The sequence below is a fragment of the Marmota monax genome, unplaced genomic scaffold (assembly GCF_021218885.2).
Source record: "Marmota monax isolate L192 unplaced genomic scaffold, Marmota_monax_Labrador192_F-V1.1 WCK01_AAM20220418_F8-fsc00002, whole genome shotgun sequence".
Lineage (NCBI taxonomy): Eukaryota > Metazoa > Chordata > Mammalia > Rodentia > Sciuridae > Marmota > Marmota monax.
In genome coordinates, this window is record NW_026693571.1 from 42,807,590 (window position 1) to 42,830,032 (window position 22,443).

At 41.0% G+C, this 22,443-nt stretch overlaps 1 protein-coding gene across 3 annotated transcripts in view; it reads right to left on the reverse strand.

The window, feature by feature from the left end:
* The window catches only part of Arhgap10 (Rho GTPase activating protein 10), a 298,879-nt gene that overhangs the window by 220,622 nt on the left and 55,814 nt on the right, over positions 1 to 22,443 (reverse strand). For 2 of the 3 annotated variants that reach the window (XM_046459111.2, XM_058583937.1), the window contains exons 2-3: positions 5,589 to 5,684; positions 5,456 to 5,517 (exon numbers count right to left, since the gene is read on the reverse strand). In XM_046459111.2, the coding sequence (XP_046315067.1) occupies positions 5,456 to 5,517; positions 5,589 to 5,684 (158 nt within the window). Of the gene's footprint in view, positions 1 to 5,455; positions 5,518 to 5,588; positions 5,685 to 15,886; positions 16,056 to 22,443 lie in introns of those variants that run through there. The other variant, XM_058583938.1, reaches the window with a different exon arrangement.

The following is a 22,443-nucleotide window of genomic DNA, read 5'->3' on the forward strand; positions in this document are numbered from 1 at the left end:
TCAGAGAACATGCGCAGGAGAGCGCACAGTTAATTCTGGCCACCAGCTGGACCCTGCTGGCTCCAGAGTTACTTCCACAGTCAAAGCTGGCAGCAGCATCAGTAAAGACTACTCTCTTTAGAGAACTGTTTTGAAGGCAATATTGACATTTTAAAGAGCTAGGCATACCCATTCATGAAAACTGGACTTCTGGGTGTGGACGGAAACAGTGACTTCTTTTCTTAGACTGGTGCTCTTTGAACTTATCTCTCCAATAATTCATTTTTTGGTTGGCTTTGTTTTCTTGGTTTTTTCTTGTGTTATTGTTTCATGTGCACCCTAGGGATTAAACTCAGGGTCTGAAGCAAGCTATGCACGTGCTTTAGACCACAGTCCCCAAATCCATTTTAATACCACAGAACTGGACATGGGGGGCGGGGGTGCAGGGATTCAAATAGATGCTTTCAGTCCGACCAGTTTTCCCCTCAAGGAGGAAATCTGCACTACCATTCATCTTTGCTTACCTGGCTAGCTCCGATTCACCCTCAGGATTCGCCTCTCCAGGAGGCCTGCCCCGAATTTCCAATACCTTCATTACTACAAAAATTGCCATCTGCCCCAGGGGAAGCCAACTACTCAAGGGAAGGAAACAGGTCTTTATCTTTACAGCCTGTGCTTGGCACATGGTGATACTGGAACTAAATACAGCCTGCTTGGGTATACCCATGAGGCACGTGAATATATATAGTTTTTGGCTCAAAACCAACAAGAAGTGAAAGGAAGATAAGTACAGCAGGGATGAGGGGAGGAAAAGGGAGGAGGGTGGGGATTAAAATCAAATTCCTCAAATGTATGACTTTGTCAAAATGAACTCAAATATTACATATAATCAGAATACTCTAATAAAAAAAAAGGCTACAATTAAGAAAAAAAGACTTCAGTTTTCTGGGTGAACTCTATATGAAAAAATACATGTACACATGATATTTAATTTGTTGTCAAAGAAATGTTTTAAGAGCTCAAAAACTAGGATGGTAACGTAACGAATCACCAATGTACCCAATTCTCATTTTTAAAAGTTATGAACATGTTGAAAATCTATTTGTTCATCCTTATCTCAACATTTAAAATATATTTTAAAGCAAAAATAAAAATAAACAGGAACTTGTTCCAGATTGTTGAGCTTCCAGACAGATGACTTTATCCCCTTAAAATATAAAGTCTTACTTAACATTTATTTACAATATAGAAAACTAAGTTATTTGGCATCAATCTTTGCCTTCTAAAGCATATTGGATTTTTTTAAATTTTAATGACTCAGCCTTAATTGATAAATACCCAATTATGCTCCACCATTATTTAATTAGGAGTTCAGGAAGTACTGAGCCAATTATTTTTAGAGAACCAGCCATCATTAGAATTCTGTTTCATTTCTTGGAAGCCACCTTAGACTGCTTCTACTTCCATCTGACCACTGTCATTTTGTATTCTTTTTTTCATCTGTGGCTTTTAACATTCTGGATTTGCACACATTTTAAGTAAAACAAGTTTTTAGAAATTTCTCAGAATGCACTGACATCCATTTTAGCTATTTCAAGTCCTTCCTTGTCGCCGTGTTCAGGAGACACAAGCTTGCAGAACAGTCCAAAGGCGCTCCCCTGTGTTTCCACCCCACAAACTCCCAGCTCCAGTGATACACCTTCCCATCTTCCTCGCAGTCGCAGGCTTAGCTGCTGCCCTCTCTGTGGCGGCCACACTCAATACCTTTGTGATTACCCTTAGTCCATTTTCACTAACTTTTTCCCATTACTCCCTAGGACGATGCTAGAAATTGCTTTAGATAGTGTATGTTGAGGTTGAAGGCTGGTGTCTCGGAATGCATGAGTGTTCAAAGGTATTTGAAGAAGCAAATACAGCCTTAATGATTCCACACAATTCTCATGACTATCAAAACAAAGTGATTGCTGACTATATGGAGACACCAACAACATCATATGGGTTAAATGTCACTTCAGCTGTTATTAATTATTTTAAATCATTTAGGAAAGTACTAAAAGTTTTTTTTTTTTTTTCTTGTCAAGGGGAAAAATAAGAACCTACAGATTTAAAGTGACTTAGAAAGTTAAATATCAAATGTAATTCATTTGGGTCTAGACCAACTGTTAGTTGCGGGGCGGGGGGGGGGGGGGGGGGGGGGGGGGACAGATTTTCAATGAATGTGAAGAAAATGTGAACATGATTCAGTTACTAGTGAAATTAAGAATTATTGTTTGCTGGTGATAAGAATGCTGTTGTTTAACACTTGTCACCTTTGGGAGAAATCTGCTGAGCTATTTGTGGATGAAAGGAACCTGGACTTTCTGTCAAAACAATGGAGGAAGCAATGAGGAATTCTGGAGAAATAGGATTGGCTGAGAAGCAGGTTGCTGAGTATATGTAGTTTCAATGTATTTTCCCCTCTATTTACATAAAAGCTTGCAATTTTCAAACTAAAAAGGAAGAGAGCATTACGAGTGTTCTGTTAATCCTCTCCTTGGCAGTAGCTGCTCTCCACTGAGCTCCTACTACCCAGCGGATGTCTCTGTTCCCAGAAATAGGTTGCAACACACTGTGCCATTCCTCTCGGGTCCACGGCCATCGGTAGACACCATCCTATTCTCACTTGTACCCTGCACCACGAACCCAACCTTATTGTCCTAGTCCTACCTAAAACAGACCCTACTAACCACCATCACAGAGAAGGTTAAATCAAGTAGTCATCTAACAGCTCCAAGAACCATGCCATCTATATCATAGTCTAAGACCATGTGACACTGACCTTATCAATTCATTCCAAGGAACATAAGACAAATCAACTATCAAAATAGGCAGTGGTCATATGGTATTTGCATAGAGCTAAATCCAGCCCACTCTGCCCAGAACTCTTCTTCTGCAGAGACCAGGTGGATGCCTTGTACTGTCCTCTAAAAAGGCCTTTGGCACTTTACCATTCAGGAGTTAACTAGTGGGTCTTTTGGGAGATTTTTTTTTTTTTTGGGGGGGGGAGGGTACCAAGGTTTAAACCCAGAGGCACTTAACCACTGAGCCACACCCTCAGCCCTTTTAATTTTTTATTTTGAGGTCTCAACAAGTTGCTTAGGGGCTTGCTAAATTGCTGGGGTTGTCTTTGAACTCACAATCCTCCTGCCTCAACCTCCTGAGCAGGCTGGGATTACAGGCATGTGCCATGACACCCTTACACTTGATCTACTTCTGATTCTCACCTTGCTTTATTTCATTTTGTAGCACTAATGTCTGCCCCAGAATGTTTCTGTTTTGTTTATAACTGCCCAGGACCTTATTATATTTATTCATTATCACCTCCTCTCCCTAGAAGGTAATGTCCATGAAGGCAAGGACTCTGACCTGTTTGCCTCTGTGTCCTCAGATTCTAAACAGTAACTGGAACGCAGAAGGAGCTCAATAAATATTTGCTGGGGGCTGGGGATGTGGCTCAAGCAGTAGCGCGCTCGCCTGGCATGCGTGTGGCCCGGGTTCGATCCTCAGCACCACAAAGAAAGATGTTGTGTCCGCCGAAAACTAAAAAATAAATATTAAAAAATTCTCTAAAAAAAAATATTTGCTGGATGCTCGGGGTCCCTGAAAAGAAGCAAATATCCAAGAGTGCTGAGGGGAAAAAAAGCTGACACTATTAACAAAGAATCCTCATCACCCATGTGCACCATTTCATGCAATAGAAAGATGTCATAATGCCATTTTCTCCACTATCATATTTAGTCTTCCTTAAATAATTGAAAATCCAGTGACTACAGAGTAACAACAATAGCTGTCAATATGTGCCTAATGGGACCACAATATTTTCATATCTCCTCTATGAAATTTCCAACATTCACCAATTATCTCAGAGCTTAGGGAACAGTGCAAATTATATTAGGACTTTCAGAGCACATTTGTCACTTTTTAAATCAAAATCAGTATCCTCTTAGCCTAGCACTGGGGTAAGCAGCTGTAATTCCAGCTATTCTGGAGGTTGAGGCAGGAGGATCACATGTTCAACACAGCATGGGCAGCTTGGCAAGATCCTGTGTTAAAATAAAATTTAAGAAGGGATAGGAAGTAGCTCAGTGATAAAGCACTTGTTTAACACCTATAAGGTTCTGGGTTCAATCCTACGTGTGCCACCCATACCCCTGCCCCCCAAAATAAAAATTACCCTCCTCTTTTACTTCTGCCTCTACTATTATTCTACCCAAAAGAAATCCCTACCAGCCACCTCCTGAGAAATTAAAACATCTTAATGAGCAAGTCCCTGGGATCCCCTACACACACACATGCGCGCGCGCGCGCGCGCACACACACACACACACACACACACACACACAGCTCTCTGAAGCTGGCTGCAAGTTGGGGGTGGGGGAGGTCAAATTTCTGATTTTTTTTTCATGTCCCAGCTCTCTCTCTCATTTTGCCATGTGATTGTTAATTTATAAATGAAGAAGCAGAGGCACAATAACTTAAGGTACTTTATCTACCTTAGAAAGTTGATGTGAAAATTAAATGACTTAATAATTAGAGAAACAGTCAAGGTTAACTATCTTAACTTTCATGGTCAACATCAGTATTACTACTGCATCTGAAACCATCACACACTTACACTTCAACAATTCCAATTCTAGGTAGCGCTCCTTCTCAAGAACCTAGTAAAAAGAGTTTGTTTTTGGTTTTGCTTTTGTTTTAAAAGCCTGAAAAAACCACGATGAACAGACAGTGTGTCATATTCCAGTAAATCTTGATTGACTTAACAAATGTCAACAGGAAGAAAATGCAACCTTTTAAGACAGGCAGGCAAATATTATTCAATATCCTCCAACTTCATTGCCAAGCACATGTTAAATAAGATCATCTACTGAAGCTAGTCACAGAGCACCAGGCACTTGGGGGCACCTGATAGAGGGGGACATTCTTGTTAGTGCTATGATCACAGCTTCCATACCAAGTGGGACTGCAGGGACTTCCAAACTTGAGTTCTGTCCTTCCCCACATGGCCTACCAACCCGCAGAGCTATGAGTCAGGCTCTCACATCACCCCACTGTTCCTCTGTCCCTACAGAAGCTTTTCTGCTTTTAGGTTTGTAAAATGTGAAGGCTCTACATGTGCTTCTATGAAATGAGATTAAATAAAGTGTTCAGCTACTACCAGAGCTAAGAAGCACCCAAGCCTACGTTTCACAGATGAAGATACGGGGCTTTGGTCAAAAGGTCCAGACACCTGTCCCGGAGCCAACAACAGTCAGCGTCAGAGCGGCACTAAAAGGGGGGCTCCCGAAACCTCATCCATAGTTCTTCCCATTAAATGCCCTACTACCACCCCCTGCCCTAAACTGCATCAGAACTTCTACCAGATCCAGTTTCTAAGCCCAGACTTCCCTCCGCCCTTTGAAATCTGACTTGTTAATTTAAATCTCTCTCCACTTACCATAATTTCTCTCTGTTCTTCCAGATTCTTCAAAAAATTTGAAAATTCACGTAAGGAGGCATCTGCAAAGAGAAAGGAGTGAGTATCTGGTGGCCACAGCAGAGGGAAGCAAACCAAAGGTCTGTGCTCATACCTATGCAGCGCTCATCATCAGTCTCAGCATCACCAATGAACTCGAACTTGAAGTCTCTGAGTGAATGAGCAAACTTTCGCTGGGCAGCTGAAAGATCTAGAAAAGGAAGAGACAATGATTACTTGGGGGCTGATTTTAAGTCAAGGCTTAGAAGATGGGCAGAGTTGCAGAGCGCCTCTCCACCCAGTCCGCGAAGGCCAATCCTACTCCCACCGCCCTCAGCCCAGAATTCTCTCTGGACACCTCTGTTGATTCGCCCATGCGCTGGCACAGAACAAGTCACTGAGAATCGTTTACTCCCCCCTCACCTTCACCTTCCCAGGTCTGATTATTTCACACCATTCCCCTAAAGCACTGTCCTTGATGGCTCAGGTCAGAACTCACTCCATTTAAGCTCAGGATCCACTTAGGGCAGACACACATGATAGTACCTGGGCCCTCAAGGAAATATGGCTGCCAGACACAGCATGGAATCTGAGGGTCTCACAATCCAGGGTCAGCCACCCAGGTGCTCTGAACCAACTGCCAAATGACCCTTAAGGCCAGAAAAACCCAGAAGACTCAGAACATTTAAAAAAAAGAAAAAAAAAAAAAAAAAAAAAAACACCAACAACACAGCATTGGGGGAGGGGGTAACTGGAGGACAAGACAAAGTAGGAGAAAAATTTATGTAAAACAATTACAGATGTCAATTCTTTTCATTAACAGTGGAAAACTATTCTTAACAGCTGGGGGTGTCACTCAGTGGCAAAGCACTTGCTTATCAGGTAAAGGCCTCCATTCCACCTCTGATACCCCCCCCCCCACACACACACACACACACCCCTAAGCTCACTAAGGTTTAGTGACTTGCCCAGTGAGACAATTACTGAGCTGAGGATATAGCTCAGAAGTAGAGCACTGCCTGGCATGAACAGTGCCCCGAGTTTGATCCTCAGCACTATAAAAATAATAAAATAGGTGAACATTTATTTCAATGGCCATTCCCAATGCCAGGTTGTTTGCAGAGTGTATCTTCATTCAACATTCTCAAGAGATAGAAAATGGATTATCTCCACTTTTCAAATGAAACACTTAAAGCTAAGAGATGTTAAGTGATCTGCACAAGGTTACACAGCTACCACAATAGTCAAGGACTGATTTTATTCAAGAGCCATCTGTCCAAAGCCCACGCCCTGACCAATACATTAGCATTCTTCTGATCTAAAGCACTTTATAAGAATCTGCTCAATGACTCCCGTGTTTCCCCCAGCTCCTGTCTCAGCACAATGAGGACATTACGTTAAATTTCATATCAAGAAAATTGATATGAAATTGACATTTGTTTTGCTGGTTCCACATTTGTTTTCTCTTTAAAATTAAAAAACCACTGAAGGACCTAAATGGGAAAGGCAAAACTGTGAAACCATTAGAAGATGGCACAGGATTATAATTTCTTGTCCTTGGAGGATGGAAGAAAAGGACAACCAGGGGGACTGCAAGCCTGGCAGGCACATCTGCACCATGTGACTTTGCAGCTCCTCCCCAGGATAACTAGTGTTTCCCAGCCCTTGAATCTGGGGTGGTCCCATGACCAACAGAATATGGGGAAAGTGGCACTGAGCCAATTCTGAGCCTTCCCCTCAAGAAACTTGACCCACCTCTGCTCGACTTAAAACTGTCCTCCATGTGAACATGCCCAGGCCTGCCTGCCTGCTGGCTGATAAAAGTTGTGTGGCTTGGTCACCCCTTGCTCGCCCAGCAGTTGGCTGCAAACTGCAAAAGCAGTCTCCCTGCACATGCGTGAAGGCTGTCCAGAGGTAAGAGCTAACCAGGCTGCAGCCCACGTTGACATACGTACATGGCTGCTGTTCTAAGCCACTAGGTAAGAGGCGATTACTTACAAAGAAAATAGAAAGCTAGCGTAGAAAAACTAGTCAAATTTGGGTTCAATTAAAAAAACATTAAGCTGGGGCTGTAGCTTCAGTGGTAGAGCGCTTGACTTGCAGGTGTGAGGCCCTGGGTTCAATCCTCAGCACCACATAAAAATAAATAATATTTTTTTTTAAAAAAGCATTAAGCAGAACTTGAATAGGCCCTTCCTAAAAGGATCTGAAAGAATCAGGTAGCGCAGAGATGCAGGAAAAGGTACTCCAGTCACCAGCAACCACTAAAGTGAACATTAACACCTCAAGACACCTCAATACACTCATCCAATCAGCAAGAGTTAATTCTGGCAATTCCAAGTGCTGGTGTGACCATGTGGAGGAACCAATGCTCCTACACCTCAGAGTAAGAATTAGTGTAACTCCTCACATTTTAAGGTGTGCTGCATTTTCTAGGAGATTGGATGATTTCCTCCTAGGTAAGTTCATTTAAAAAAAAAAAAAAAAAAAACCTCATGCCATGGGTACTTGTTAACACAGTACACTAAGAGATCCACAGCAGACCCAATCACTGTAATCTCCAGATACCAGGAGAAACAAAATATCTGCCAGCAGCACAAATGAATTATAGTATGTATAGTCATATGCTGTAAAATAAATAAACTCACGTATCACCACAGATGAAACAATTTGGAGGGGGGAAACGGTAAGACAATAGCGTCGACATAGTACAGTTCTCTTATATAAAGTTCAAAACAAGCTAGAGTACTTGATAGGTTGTTTACATGGGTCACAAAATCTTAGGACAGTCTCGAAAGCCATGCAATGCTTACCTCTGGGTACAAAGGACAACAATGCGGTCAGAGCTACAAAGGTATTAATATCGCAAAACCCCATAGACCGCTAAGGATAGCTGCATTATTCTTCAAACTGTATGTTGGTTTCATATAGTTTTTTTTTTTTTTTTTTAAACACCATAACTACCAGGGGTCGGGGCTGAGGGAATGCTAGGGATTGAACCCAGGGCCTTGTGCATGCTAAATATGTGCTTTACCACTAAGCTACATCCCAACCCCAAAATTAAATTTTAAAGACATAACAAGCCTAACGCATAGCTCATTAGGCCCTTCTAAAATAACTCAGTTTCCACTGTAATCCAGGCAGCATGCAAGCACTTTCCAAGATCCAGCCACACTGGCCAGCTCTTGGCTGACGTGTCTCAACCCATTCCAGGTAGGGATGCTTCACCTTGCTGCTCCCTCAACTCTGAGGCTCAGGTCAGGAAATGCTCCCCCTCAGACCAGCCTTTCCAAAACAGTGCTACCCCATGCCCTGAGGCTCTCTACATGCCACTTGCATCTTCACTTACTAGGAATTATCTCAGGCAACACGTCCTCAAGGTCATCCTCATTCCACTCTCAAATATCACTTCCCTGAAGCAGTAACGGACAGCATTGAGACTGTCTATCCCTGAAACTCCTCAAACAGTTACCATTTATTTAGAGTGGAAACATTTAAAATTCTCCAGTGTAGCTGTTTGAAATATATAGTACATTATGGTCACTATGGCCACCTTCTTACTCCTAATTGCAACCTGCACAACCCATTCCAAAGGGAAATGAGTTTCTCTAAATGTTTTCTTCCAGTAGGTTCAGGTCTGTTGTAAGGAAAATAAAGGAAACAGACACAAGATGCAGAGGCAAGAAAAGAATAGCTGCCCCTCCAAGCAGCCACGTTTATTTATATCAAAGAGTTACGCTAGGTCATTAGTGCCATGACTACATTAACAGTATTACTTTAATCCTAGGTGCTGAATATCTGAGATCAAAGTCCAGGCTGATAAGACACAAATCCTCTTCTAGAAGGACATTACCATAGCAACTAGATACTGCACCTGTATCAGTTATCTTAGCTTCAAGGAGAACCTGCTGAGCACTCCAAGTGTGGGAAACAGAATGCCAGTTACCCCCAGGAGTTTGCTCACCAGAGGAATGATTCCCTGGTCAGAATACCTACAGCCTTATATTTAAGTCTTTAACCCATTTGGAGTTGATTTTTGTAGCTGTTAGATATAAGGGTCTAGTTTCATTCTTTTGTGTGTTAGATGTCTTTTCAATAAACGGTGCTGGGAAAATGATTATCCTTTCTCTGATCCATGTTCTTAGCAAAAAAAAAAAAAAGTTGTAAATGGGTGTGTTTACTTTAGGTGCTCTATTCCATTTCATTGGTCTTCTTGTCTGTTTTATGCCAATGCTGTGTTAGTCTGATTATTATAGCTTTATAGTATATTTTGTGTCAGTACAATGCCTCCCACCTTGTTCTTTTTAGTCAATATTGCTTTGACTGCTTGGGATTTTTGTGGTTCCATATGAATTTTAAGATTTTTTTTTCTAGTTCTGTGAAGAATGTCATCTTAGGGATTATACTGAATCTCAAGGGTCCTTTTGGGTACTATGGACATCTTAATATTGATTCATGTAATCTATGAATATGAAATGTCTTTCCAATTTTTATCCTTTCTTTCTTTCACTGATGCTTTATAAATTTTCCAGGGATCTTTCAATTTTTTGGTGAAATTTATACCTACATACATTTTTTGTAGCTATTATAAATGGGATTACTTTTTCATATAATTTGCTTTTCATGTATAGCAATGCTACAATTTTTTGTTCCTCTTGCGTCCTGTAACTTTGCTGAATTTGTTTTATTGGTTCTAGTAGGCTTTTTTGGCAGAGTCTACAGGGTTTTCTATATATAAAATCATGTCATGTGAAAACAGTGACAATTTTACTTCCTCTTTTCCAATTTGTATCTTTCTTCTTGCCCAATTACTCTGGCTACGAATTCTAGTAGTACACTGAATAAGAATTTTGAAAGTAGGTCTATCTTGTAGATCCTAGCAAGAAAAGCTTTCAGCTTTTTCCAGTTGAGTATAATGTTGGTCTTCACTGTGTTATGTTCCTTCTATACATAATCTCTAGTATTTTTGTCAAGAATAAATTTTATTAAATGCTTTTTCTGTATCTATTGAGATGATCATATAGTTTGTGTTCTTCAGTCTGTTAATGTGGTGTATCACATTTCTTAATTTCACATCCATGAGATAAATTCCACTTGATCATGGTAAATAATCAGTTTAACATGCTACTGGTTTCTTTTTGTAGCATTTTGTCCAAAGTTTTGCATCTATGCTCATCAAGGATATTGGCCTGTAGTTGTGTCCTTGTCTGGTTTTTGTATCAGTGTATTGCTGGTCATACTAAAAAAAAAAAAAAAAAAATATTCCTTCAAATGTATTCTGTAACTAAAAAATAGAATTCATTCTCATTTAAATATTTGATAGAACTCAGAACCTGTTTGGTCCTGGGCTTTCCTTTGATGGGAGACTTTTATTACTGACACAATCAAACTTGGTATTGGTTTCTACAGTTTTCCGTTTCTTGATGATTCATCCTTGACAAGGTCTATGTACCCAAGAATCTACCTACTGGGTCTCTTCAGGCTTTCTATTTCTATATGATTTAATCTTGGTAGGGTTTAGTGTCCAGGAATTTGTTCATTTCTTCTACGTTATCAAATTTGTTGGCACACAGCTGTTCATAATGATTTCTAACGATCCTTTGTACCAACTAGTTTGAATTCAGCTTCGGAGAGCCTCCAGATCCCGGTTCAAAGTGTCACTGCTTGCCCTCGATTCTGTAAATGAGAAATGATTTCTAATAGGAGAGTCATCTATATATTAATAGCTTTTAGTTAAGTATGAAATATGAAACAAATGTAGGTGCTTGGCCAGAGTGGCTGGAAAGCCCGCTTAGGCTGCTCCATCTTGAGTGAGCTTCCAGGAGCACTCTGGGTATGTTATTTGGGTGTGTTATAACATCTGAAGTTACAAGTCCTTGATCCTATGGTTGTTAACTATCTTCTACAACTTCTGACCAACAAAAAAAGCACCAATGAGGACACCTGGAAAAATGTGGCATGTTCTATAATGGTGGACTTGAAATGGAAACAGTGAATGAATACACTGTTTGCACTACTCTTAAAGTACAGAATTGTTTACAAACCATTGGATCCCAAAGCCTTTTTTAAATAGAGAAACTGTACCTAGGAGTTCACATTCCTTTTCATGTGAAGACCGAAACAACTGGATTATCAATAATGCAAAGGTCTGCCAAGGAAACTGCCCTCCACTCTGCACATCCAAACATGTCCCGAAATTCGTCAATGTTTTATTTAAAGAGGAACAGGGTAGAGATGCTAAGAATTTAATCTCTCTCATGCCAGATTCTTGCCAAAGAAATAATGCTGATGTTAATCCAAGTAACTTGGACATTAAACAAAATTCCTCTAGGGTTGTGGATTAGCTTCATAATTTCATGTTTTATGAAAACAGCAGTAGCACTATATGCAAGGATAACATTGTAGATTCTCTGGATCAGTCTAAAGAGAAATTAACTCATTTTGTAGGTTTTAAAAAAATCATACAAACACCTTGTGGGCACAAGGCTAGTGAGCACTGGGCTAATATAGGCCCAAAGGCCAAATCACAGGCATTCTATTAATAGCTCTCAGGCCAATTGTCCTGAAACTCCTGGTGCCCTTAAGGTAAAGTATTCCTGGCCCTAACTCTAAATCCAGCCCACCTGGTTTTCTGTGTAGTGTGTTCAACACATGTAACATCTAAAGTCACTAGAATGACTTGAAGTGACAAATTTATGAAGTAAAAGAACAATCCAAGCCCACAAAGGTGAACATACCCCAAAGTAATTCCATAAAGCTGGAGTGCAGGGCTTAAAACCCAATATGGCATATAACAGACAATCGGATACCGATTACCAAAATTACCAATCATTAAGAACCCTTCAGAAAGGGGTGGAGTCCAACAGGCAAGTCCTCACTGGATAATGTCATCCAGCCTTCCCTAAACCACACTACACACTTCTACAGTACTGCATACATCTTGCAGAATCAGAATCGAATGAGCCAAGGTACTGCAGAGAGGGAGACAGAACATGCACAAAGGCCACTACATCAGAAGATGATGCTGGCAATCACCTAGCCACAGATTCCTTTTTCTCAGACAACATGTACAGTAAGAACAGAAAAAAAATAAACAAATAGTTAACACTTAGGCATTTGTTCCCAACAGCTGCTATAATAAATTACCACAAATACAGTGGCTTAGAACAACAAATTTATTATTATTATAGTGCACAGAGGTCTGAAGGCTAAAATGGGCATCATGGGGTTACGTCCAAGATGTCATCAGGGCTGCATTTATCCTTAAGGATTTGGGGTTCCACCAATCCCCACCCCATTTCTTTAGTATCCATGAGCTAAGCAGCCTTCTTCTGCCAGGCCCTCTGCCATGATGTTCAGCCCCACCTCAGGCCCAGATCAATGCAACCTGCCGACCATGGACTGAAACCATGAAGTCAATTCTTCTCTACTTCAAATTGTTTATGTCAGTTATTTTGTTCATAGCAATGAAAATCCGATGCACACACCTCTGTGAGAAATACACAGCCCAGCTGTTGAATAGCACATCCAATAAAGGCAGCATAGGACATGTATTCATGCATGTGCATGTCCATGTGTGTCTGACGATAAGGAGAAGTGATTAGATATGAAAAAGAATCCTCAGGCCAAGTTACTCTCAACCCCCAACTTCTCTAATTCCACTTCATAGTAAACAAGGATGGGGGCTGGGGCTGGGGCTGTAGCTCAGTGGCAGAGCGCTTGCCTAGCACATGTGAGGCACTGGGCTCAATCCTCAGCACCATATAAAATGAAATAAAGGTATAAAAAATGTTAACAATGCATAAAATGGCATCTTAAGGAAAAAAAATAAGAATGGCTGGACCCACACACATTATAATGGCAAGATAACATGCTGAAAATTAGAATGGCCTGGCCTTTCCAGGACTGTGCCTAAATATGGGTGCCCAAAAACTGGTGGTCCTATTCCCTTATTTGGCCACTCTTTTACTTAGGGTCTTAATTTGAATATCTCAGACTCCCTGGTTACCAATGGCCTGATTACTCCTAGTTTCTTTACCCATTGGCCTCACATGTTTAAGGTATCTTCCAGGCCTGTGGATCCACTCAGATTTCAGGTTCTGGCTTAAATTAAAGGATTTTGGCAGATAACTTGATCTCAGAAACAATTTAGTCCAGTGGCCCTCTTTACAGAAGAGGAATCAAAGGCAACGTAAATTAAGAGATGGTGTAGTTTACTCAAAGGAAAAAGGCTCTGTACCCTCACAAACCCAGGTTCAAATACTGGTTCCATAGCAGGTAAGCAGCTTTGGACCAAACATGTAAGCATTATTTATAAATGGAAAACAACCAGAATGTCACAAACATGTCACCTCCCACTTCTGCAGCTCAAGCAAACTCCTTGACCCAGAGCCACCACATCTTACAGCTGACAGGTAGTGGCACATCTGACCATGCACTAAATTCATTAGGGGTGGAATAAGGATGGGCAGCTGACCCAAGAAAGCCTGGGGCATACATGCTGTGAGAATGAGTTGGATGTTCCTGTTCTCCTGTACTAGAAGTTAAATTGAATTCTCCCCAAAACTCATATGTTGAGGTCCTAAACCCCACTACACTATGGACACAAGGGCTTCACAGAGATCCTCAGTTAAAGTGAGGTCATAAGGGTAGTACTAATCCAATAAGACTGGTGTCTTTATGCAAAGGGTAAACATGGACAAGAGACACACTCAGAGGGAAGACAGTGGGAAGAGATACAGGAGAAAGATGGCCTGTTTTACAAGCCAAGGAGAGGGGCCTGGAACAGTTCCTTTCCTCACGGCCCTGGGGGTGGTGGGGTGGGAGGGGACAACCCCACTGATACCTTGGTTTTGGACTTACAGAATTGGGAAGCAATAAAAATAAATTTCTGGTGCTTATGTCCCATGGTTGATGATATTTTTTATTTTTTTTTTTGATTTTTTTTTAATATTTATTTTTATGGGGTGCTGAGGATCGAACCCAGGGCCTCGCATGTGCTAAGTGAGCACTCTACCGCTGAACCACAACCCCAGCCCCTGATGGTACTTTCTTTCAACAACCATAGCAAACTAACACCATGATTCTGTTAGTAGAAATGTAGGAATTAGCGTACGGTTTTTAAAGAAATATAAGTGCAAGTATTGTTTTTAAAGATTGGGGTTGTTAAGCTCAATGACAAAACTATATTACTCAGACATTTTAGAACTAAATATAGTAACTTGGCAATTGGTTTCCAAAACGTCCTAATAAAGGGGAAACAGAAAAGTCCACAGAAAGGAGTAATGTTATCTTTTTAACCATAGTATATTTGTAAAGCCCAAAGTAAATATTAGCAGGGATTTGGAGATCAGGTGTTCATTTGACCTAATAAAACGTGAGCTTTGTCACCATTCTGCCACTGGAGTATCACCAGTGGCACAAATGAGAAACCACAGCTGCCAAACAAGGCCAAGAGTACAACTCCTCCATATCTATCCAACTCTTTAAAAATGTAAAGAAAACCTTGAAGGGGGAGGGAGGGACAGACTTCCCTTAACAAAGGGCCAAAAAAAAAAAAATCCTTCTGGGGTCCAAGTTGAGGTAGGATTACCAGAATTTAAAGTTCTACTTGCTTAGCCCAAAGAGTCATAAATTCAAGTAGAACAGAGCTTCTGTCCTAAAGTAGCTCATGACATAGATCAGAGGGAAATTGCCATCACACTGCATGTGGACCGAGAGGTCCAAATTACAAATTCCACAGGGTTTCCTCAGAAGACAAACTCAAGAAACATTGAGAAACACTGCATGGAATGTGGGGGGGGGGCGGGGGGGGCAGTCTTGAACAGTCCTTAAAAAAAAAAAAAAAAAAAAAAAAAACAGGTACAATTTTGATCACTGTGAACATCAGAGGAGGCACTGAAGGCATTAGGAACAACAGGAGAGGAACCCATTGGATGGGAATCTGGAGTATACATATTATGTGACCCAACAAGAAAGACTAGACACACCTTAAGGCTGATGTAAATTAGAACCTTATGAATGCAAGGACTGAAGACTCAAATAATGGAAACACAATTGGAAAGCCCATAAAAAGGTGAAAAACTTGCAGTGATAAAGAACTTGCTATACAGCTACATCCTGGATTCTTCTCTCTGGGCCTCCACCCTAACACAACTTGGCTTCTGAGTGTTTACTTCTGTCCCTTTGTCCCCTACCATTGTCACATCTCTTCTACTCCATATGAATCCCCGCTGTTGGAACAGATGCTGACTCAGGGTCTGTAGCCATGTCACTACCTCCTAGGATACCATGTGGCATTCTTTCCACAGCTTCTCCATTGTTTTCCCCCATGAGTTAAATTTCTCCAGAGAATCCAATTAGCCTGGTTTCTTTCCCACCAAAAGCCACAAAAGGAGCCGCCTGGGGTCTCACCCAATCCAGCCAGCCTCCTCAGGAGATGAGGGAGGGAAGTCCCACAGGCCTCAAGAGTCCTTCCTCCTCGACAGGGGCTGTGAGCAATACAGGTTCCTGACAGGAGCTGCGAAGGGACTGGCAGCTGCCACCAGTGGCCACTCAGGCATGAAAGGTCAGGGAGCTGGAAAAACACCCTTTAAAACCAAAATTATTTCTGATGACTTTACTACATTAACTCATTATACCATACCACCACCATCACCCCCAAAAAAGCAAGCCCTGAGAAGAATCATGTCCATCTAAAACCCTGCCACAGGCAGGCCCCGAGTAGAGCCAGTTTACCAAGAGGAACTATGCTCAATGTGAAGAAACTAACACATCATGAACCAGAAGATCACTTCAAAGGCAGTGCTTCCAAATGGTTTTCGTGTGTGCAGTAACCACCTAGTATTTATTTATCACCCCTAAAGGGCTGATCACTGTTCCAAGAACAGTGTATTAGTTGATTTAACCTTCACCATACCCAACTAGAGAGTCATTTTTACACTCGATATTTTCCAGATAAGCACAAGGTGGCAGAGAGAAGGCATGCCATGTTAAATGGTGGAGCCAAGGATAGAACCTGGGATGAGCTCCCAGTCTAAACCATCGCGATGTTCTGCCTCAGCCCAGGGAACCAAAAAAAGTAAAAAGGGGGGATGGGGGGGATGGAGGATGGAGGCAAGAAGCAGAAAACAGAGAAAGGCATTAGACTTGAAAAAGTCTAGGATGGAGTGCCCCCAGGGTGGCTGAAGTTGCTGCTGGCAGTACACTCAGAAGGTCAGGAATCTATCAATTTGGCTTACTGCTAAAATCACAAGGTCTAGAACAAAACCAGACACAGAGGAGATGCTTTAACCCTTGTTCCACTAATGAAGGGATGGAGCCTGTCAACATGGACTCAGGAAGCTGCCCTACATCTCTTGAGAACCCTATACTCTGGGATCTGCCCTCAAAGATCAAGGGTCACCAGGAGCTTTCTGTCTGGGATGCCACCCTCACACCATCCTGCAAATACCGCGGAGAGCCCTGAGGCATGATGGCAAAATGCTGTACTTGGATTTAAGTTTTGCATAACTAGACTCAGAGCTGCATCGCTACCTCAGGCCCTGCACATTCTCTGGCTGAGCCTCAATCTCCCACAAATCAGTGGCTCTTCCCTACCACTTGCCAGATTTTGTACAGAGATGTAAAAATAAAAAAATTAACATAAAATTCTTTAAAAACTTAGAAATTGTACATAAATCTAAGACATATTCAGCCCAATTTCTGATGCAGAAGTTAGAATATTATACCTTTTAGTTCATGGTTACCAAGTTTCATATCCTAAAAGTCAAGGCAGATTGACAAGTTTCTGTTACATCTATTAAAAAAAAAATGTATGCATACAGTACTTAAAGATAAACACTCATGATAATTTTACAACATGATTAACTGTATTAATCCCAACCTTTGAAACTTTGACATTTTAAAAACAAAGAATGTTAGGTATCTTTTGGAAAGACTATCTCAAAGAAGCTCAGCCAAGACCACAGCACAATGACTGGTGTCTTCTAAAGTCAGCCTCTGGCTCACATGCCAGTGTCACCAGCAGATAGCTGTGTGACCCTGCATAGGCAACAACCCTTCCAAGCTGGAGTTTCTTCATGGACAACTTGGGAATGACACTGAATTTTGCATAACAATTCATAGGAAAGGAAAATAATGAATCAAAGATTACTAAGTTATCCTGTCTGGGGGACAGTGAAGGCCGACCCGTTAAAAAGAAAAAGGGAAGTCAAGAGAAAGCCAGTTGAAGGTAAGGGAAAAATATAATGGCACTTTAGATATTTCAAAGAATAGCAGGTTAAACAAAAAGTTCATAAGTAGTGCAGATAAAAGGTCAGGGCCAGAGACTGTCAATTATCTGTAAAAATGAAACCAAAGTAAAATAAAGAATGATTTTTAGAAGGATAAAGTACAGAATACCTAGAGCTGAAAATAGAGAACCATAAAAGAAACTCACAGATGCAGAAAGGAGGAGGCAGAAAAAAAAAGAGGCACAAAAAGAGTTCAGAATCATGAGAAGGCACAATGCTGAGAACACTCGAAATACAAAAGAAAAAAGAAAACAATTTTTTTTAAAGTCAGATTTGGCAAGAAATAGTTCTCTGACAAATCATGTTTGATTCTTCCCATTCCCTTAACTTCCTCTATCTACTCGACATACAAAATACCCTCTGGGTCTGTTCACTTCTCATCTTGGCTGTAAGTACATCATCCAACTTACCATCATCTAACTGCTCACTCCGCCTCCACTCTCCCTGCTCCAATCCAATTCCACATAGCAGCAAAAGTTAACTTAAAACTTAAATTGCATTTTCTTACTCCATTTGCTTAAAACCTTCAATATTATTCTGTTGTATGTAGGACAAAGTCCATTCTCCCTGCCAGAATCTAAAAGAACCTGTAATGATCTGGTCCCTGCTCAACTATACAGAATTATTACCTCCTAGGTTCACCCAGCTCGGGCTTCCCCAATCTCCTTTCTCTTCCTAAGGGGAAAAAAAAAATAAATAAAAGGCATATATATGCCATGTTCTTTCCTTCCTAGGGAAAGAACATATATGCTTGCAGTGCTCTTCCGCCACTTTCCCCAAACTCAAAGACAACTCAATGAGAAAACCCCAGCATCCAAGCTCTCAGTGGGCTCACCTCGGCCTGCTTAATAACTGGGACTCCATGATTATTAGATGTATATACAGCAGACACGTCACCACAACATGGTACATGCAATGTACAGCTCCTAACTTCGACTAGCTTTTGTTATAATTGGTGCATAACTGAAAAAGTCACACAAGGACGTACTGTAAGAAATAATTTTGTATACAATTGACCAAAGATCCAAATGCTGGACTGGGGATATAGCTCAGTATTACGGCACCTCCCTAACATGACCAAGGCCCTAGATTTGGTCCCCTAGAACCACAAAAGGAAGGAAGGTCATATGCCTTTGAATTATATTTTCCAGTTATAAGTTTGTATCGCTGCTATGCTAGATGGAATTTTATCATCAATTCCCCATTTCCCTAGACAGATATACAACTAAAGAAAGGAGGCAGACCTTCATGAACTTTTTCTGAATCTTTAGTAACTTCCAGGCTCCTGCTCAAAGGACACTGAATCTGAGGCAATGTTGAATGTTTCCAAATGGAAATACCAGCTTTCCTTTTCTTTTCACACAGACTGACAAAGCAAAGCTACCTTGTGTCTTCCCAATTACATGTAAAATGTGGCATCTGGCAATCATTCAGCATGCGTACTTTGTAGTTCCTGGGAGGCAAATATAAGGGCTCAGAGGATAGAAACCTCAATATAATTTTTAAAATACCTAAGTTCTGTTATATGAAAGGACTCATATGTATATGTGCAACCTTAAGGTGCTTTTTATCCCCAGGGTACAGAGTTGGAGAGTAGACAACACTGGGTTTGAAACAGCTCTAGCTGTTATGTTGTATCAGCATAAAGTTTCCCAGGCTCATTATGTTCCCTATAAGCAGTATTAGAGGAGTGAAATTCATTAATTTTAACTTCTAGATTATTCTTAGATTTTTCTCTAAGAATTAGCTTTTTTAAAAAATGAAGAGGGTCTAATTAGTGGAATTTACAGATACCTATGGAGAGTGATGATCTAAACCATGGCCTGACTCACATGGCTGCATTTGCACTGGGAGCTGCCCATGCAAAAGTGCAGATCAAGATGCCCCAGTTACTATGATAACACAGCCAGGGGTGGCTATGTGCAAAGACCCAAGGCTCTATCAGTCAAGGCCTCGAGTTCAGCACCTTCTTCCAGGGATAATGAATTCTGAGCAAAACAAGATGACCCTAATAGTCCTGCATCCTTCAGATTCCCTGCTTTGCTGAAACTATAAAAATAACCTTTTTATGAAAACTATATAATAAACTTGCTGAGCTAGCTCTAGAGTCAATCAAGCCTCATCAGGGCTTAGTTACCCACATGGCCCAAGCTTTCTCTCCCTATGTCTTTTCTTTATCCCCCATTGCTCCTGCATGTCCAGTATCTCCTAAATTAACAGTCTCGGCCAAGAAAAGTGAGAGGATAACAACAGATACCCAACTTTTACACTCATTTTCATACCTCCACTGTGCAAAAAAGGGGCCCCCAAGACAGAGAGTAGGTGCCTGGAGCCAGCTATAAAAGGAAGCATGCTTAGTGATAAGACAGAAGTGCCAACAGGGTACAGTGACTTAAAATCTCCTTCTCACGAGTTAGACCAGCCAAATCCCAGTTTTGCCATCTATAGCTTGTGGCCTTGAGTAGGTTCCTTAGCTTTCCTACAGCTCAGAATTCCTGTCTGTAACTTAAAAGAAAATTAAGCATTTATCTCATAGATGTTGTTATGAGAACGAACTGATCATTTACCCACATGTAGAATGATACCCACCATATTCTGAAAACCATAAATATTCATTAAAGATGATAAATAGCAATTAATAGTTATGTGAAGAATTAAGTTATGACACAAATGAACATAAGTTCCTACTGATGCCTAAGTAGGAACATTAGTAAAGTCAGAGGAAAAATGTATCCAGAGTAGAAAACTATATCACAAATCCTTAGAGTCAGCTGGCTATAGATTCACTTTCCAGGCTGCAGCAGGCATGGAGTTCAGATCTCTGACTTGCATGACCTCAGCATGGCTTCTAGCAGCTCCACATGGCTGCTCGTGTTCCCATTGCACAAATGAGGGACCAGACACAGAAGGGGATAAAGATTCAAGTTCAGAAATGGTCCTCCTCTCTAGCATGATGGCATAGAGCACAGAACGCTTATTATCTCAAGCTTGTTTTTATTATCTTTTTGGTTTTGCTGGCTTTTATCTTTTGAATAAATACTATCCCCTGCATAATGAAAAATGCTTTAAGGTACTATGTTTAGTGTGGAGGATCAACTGTGAAGGGATAGCGTAAAACAGAACATCCAGGAAAAAGAAGTCAGGATGATGGGGCTGGGGCTCAGTAGTAAAGCACTTGCCAAGCATGTGTGAGGCACTGGGTTCGATTCTCAGCACCACATATAAATAAACGAATAAAATAAAGGTCCATCAATGTCTAAACAAATATTTTTTTTAAAAAAAGGAAGAAGTAGTCAGGATGACAAGAAATCCAAACACCACATCCTTTCGGAAGCAACTTTGGGAAGTGGAATCCTAACCATCCGTTTCTGAATTTTGAGGGACGTTAATTAGAACAATTATTAAATTCACCCTAGACACCCACCCAAAACCCATGGAGAAGTTAAAGGGAGGCAGATGAGCTTTACTATAAAGGTGACTGCCAAATGTAATATGAGGACTGCCTTGCGGCAAGCCATTATAATATAAATACCACTTTGGGTACCAAAGAGACGCCTGCTCAGAGTGGGAGGTCAGCAGTGTGCCCAAAGGGGCCCTATCCAAAGCAACATTCTCCAACTCCAAGCCAATAATCCCTTGGTGAATTGTTAGCACTAATGTGAACATCTTGCCCCTCATATCAGAGCTCAACTACATTATAGATTAGAGAGGACAGGCCTGCCTAATTCACCCTCACACTATCAGGCTTTTTGGAAACTTTAAATTCTAAACAAGTGAATTTAGCAAACGGACACTCTATACTGGAGCTTTATCCTGAGCAATAGGAATTTTCCAAACCCCAGTATGTTTAATTTCCATTTTTGCATAAGTTGGAGATTGTATCTTTCATTAAGAATATATAAGTAGAGAACAGGAATTTTTAAAACTCAAAAATAAAGGTGCACAAGGGGAGACAGGAGCAGAACCACCTCTCACTCCACAGGCCCTACTCCTCAGACCCTCTCAGTCACCACCACCCAAATCCCTGGATTTAAAAAAAAAAAGTCACCAGAGCCCGAGTCTGGTTCTTGCTATGCCTGGGGAAAGGACAAACGCCTCCCATCACAGATCTTCAAAGGGTTTTAGGATGACTTCATCTCTGACCCAATTTTCTGCAAAACTGAAGAACTAAAAGAAAAAAAAATAGTACAGCCAGTTGTGGTGGTATAACACCTGTGATCCCAGCTACTTGGGAGGCTAAGACAGACCAGCCTAGGCAATTTAGCAAGACCCTTTCTTCTCTATCAGTGGGAGAGCCCCCCTAGGTGTAATCTCTAGTACATGCCCCCCCCCCAAAAAAAGAAAGAAAACAGTATGAAAAACTGTCCAGTTAGCTTCTGGATTTCTCCATTTCTCCATCTGTGTGACAATGGAATAAGTAAGTTTTATGGAGAAACACTTTGAGAAGGACCGGGTGAGCAGGATATTGCAGGACACAAAAAATACCTGATGAGAAGCCCCACTTAATGCCAAGTTATGAGATTCATTTGTATGGGTGGTGCCACCAATCCTAATTATAGTGTTTACTTTCTTTGAAGTAGAATAGGAATGGTGATGATAACCAGTGATAGGGCTTTCTTTTGCAAGAAGAAATATTTTAAAGGTCATTTAAATATTTTATAGCAAAAACAAAAGGTA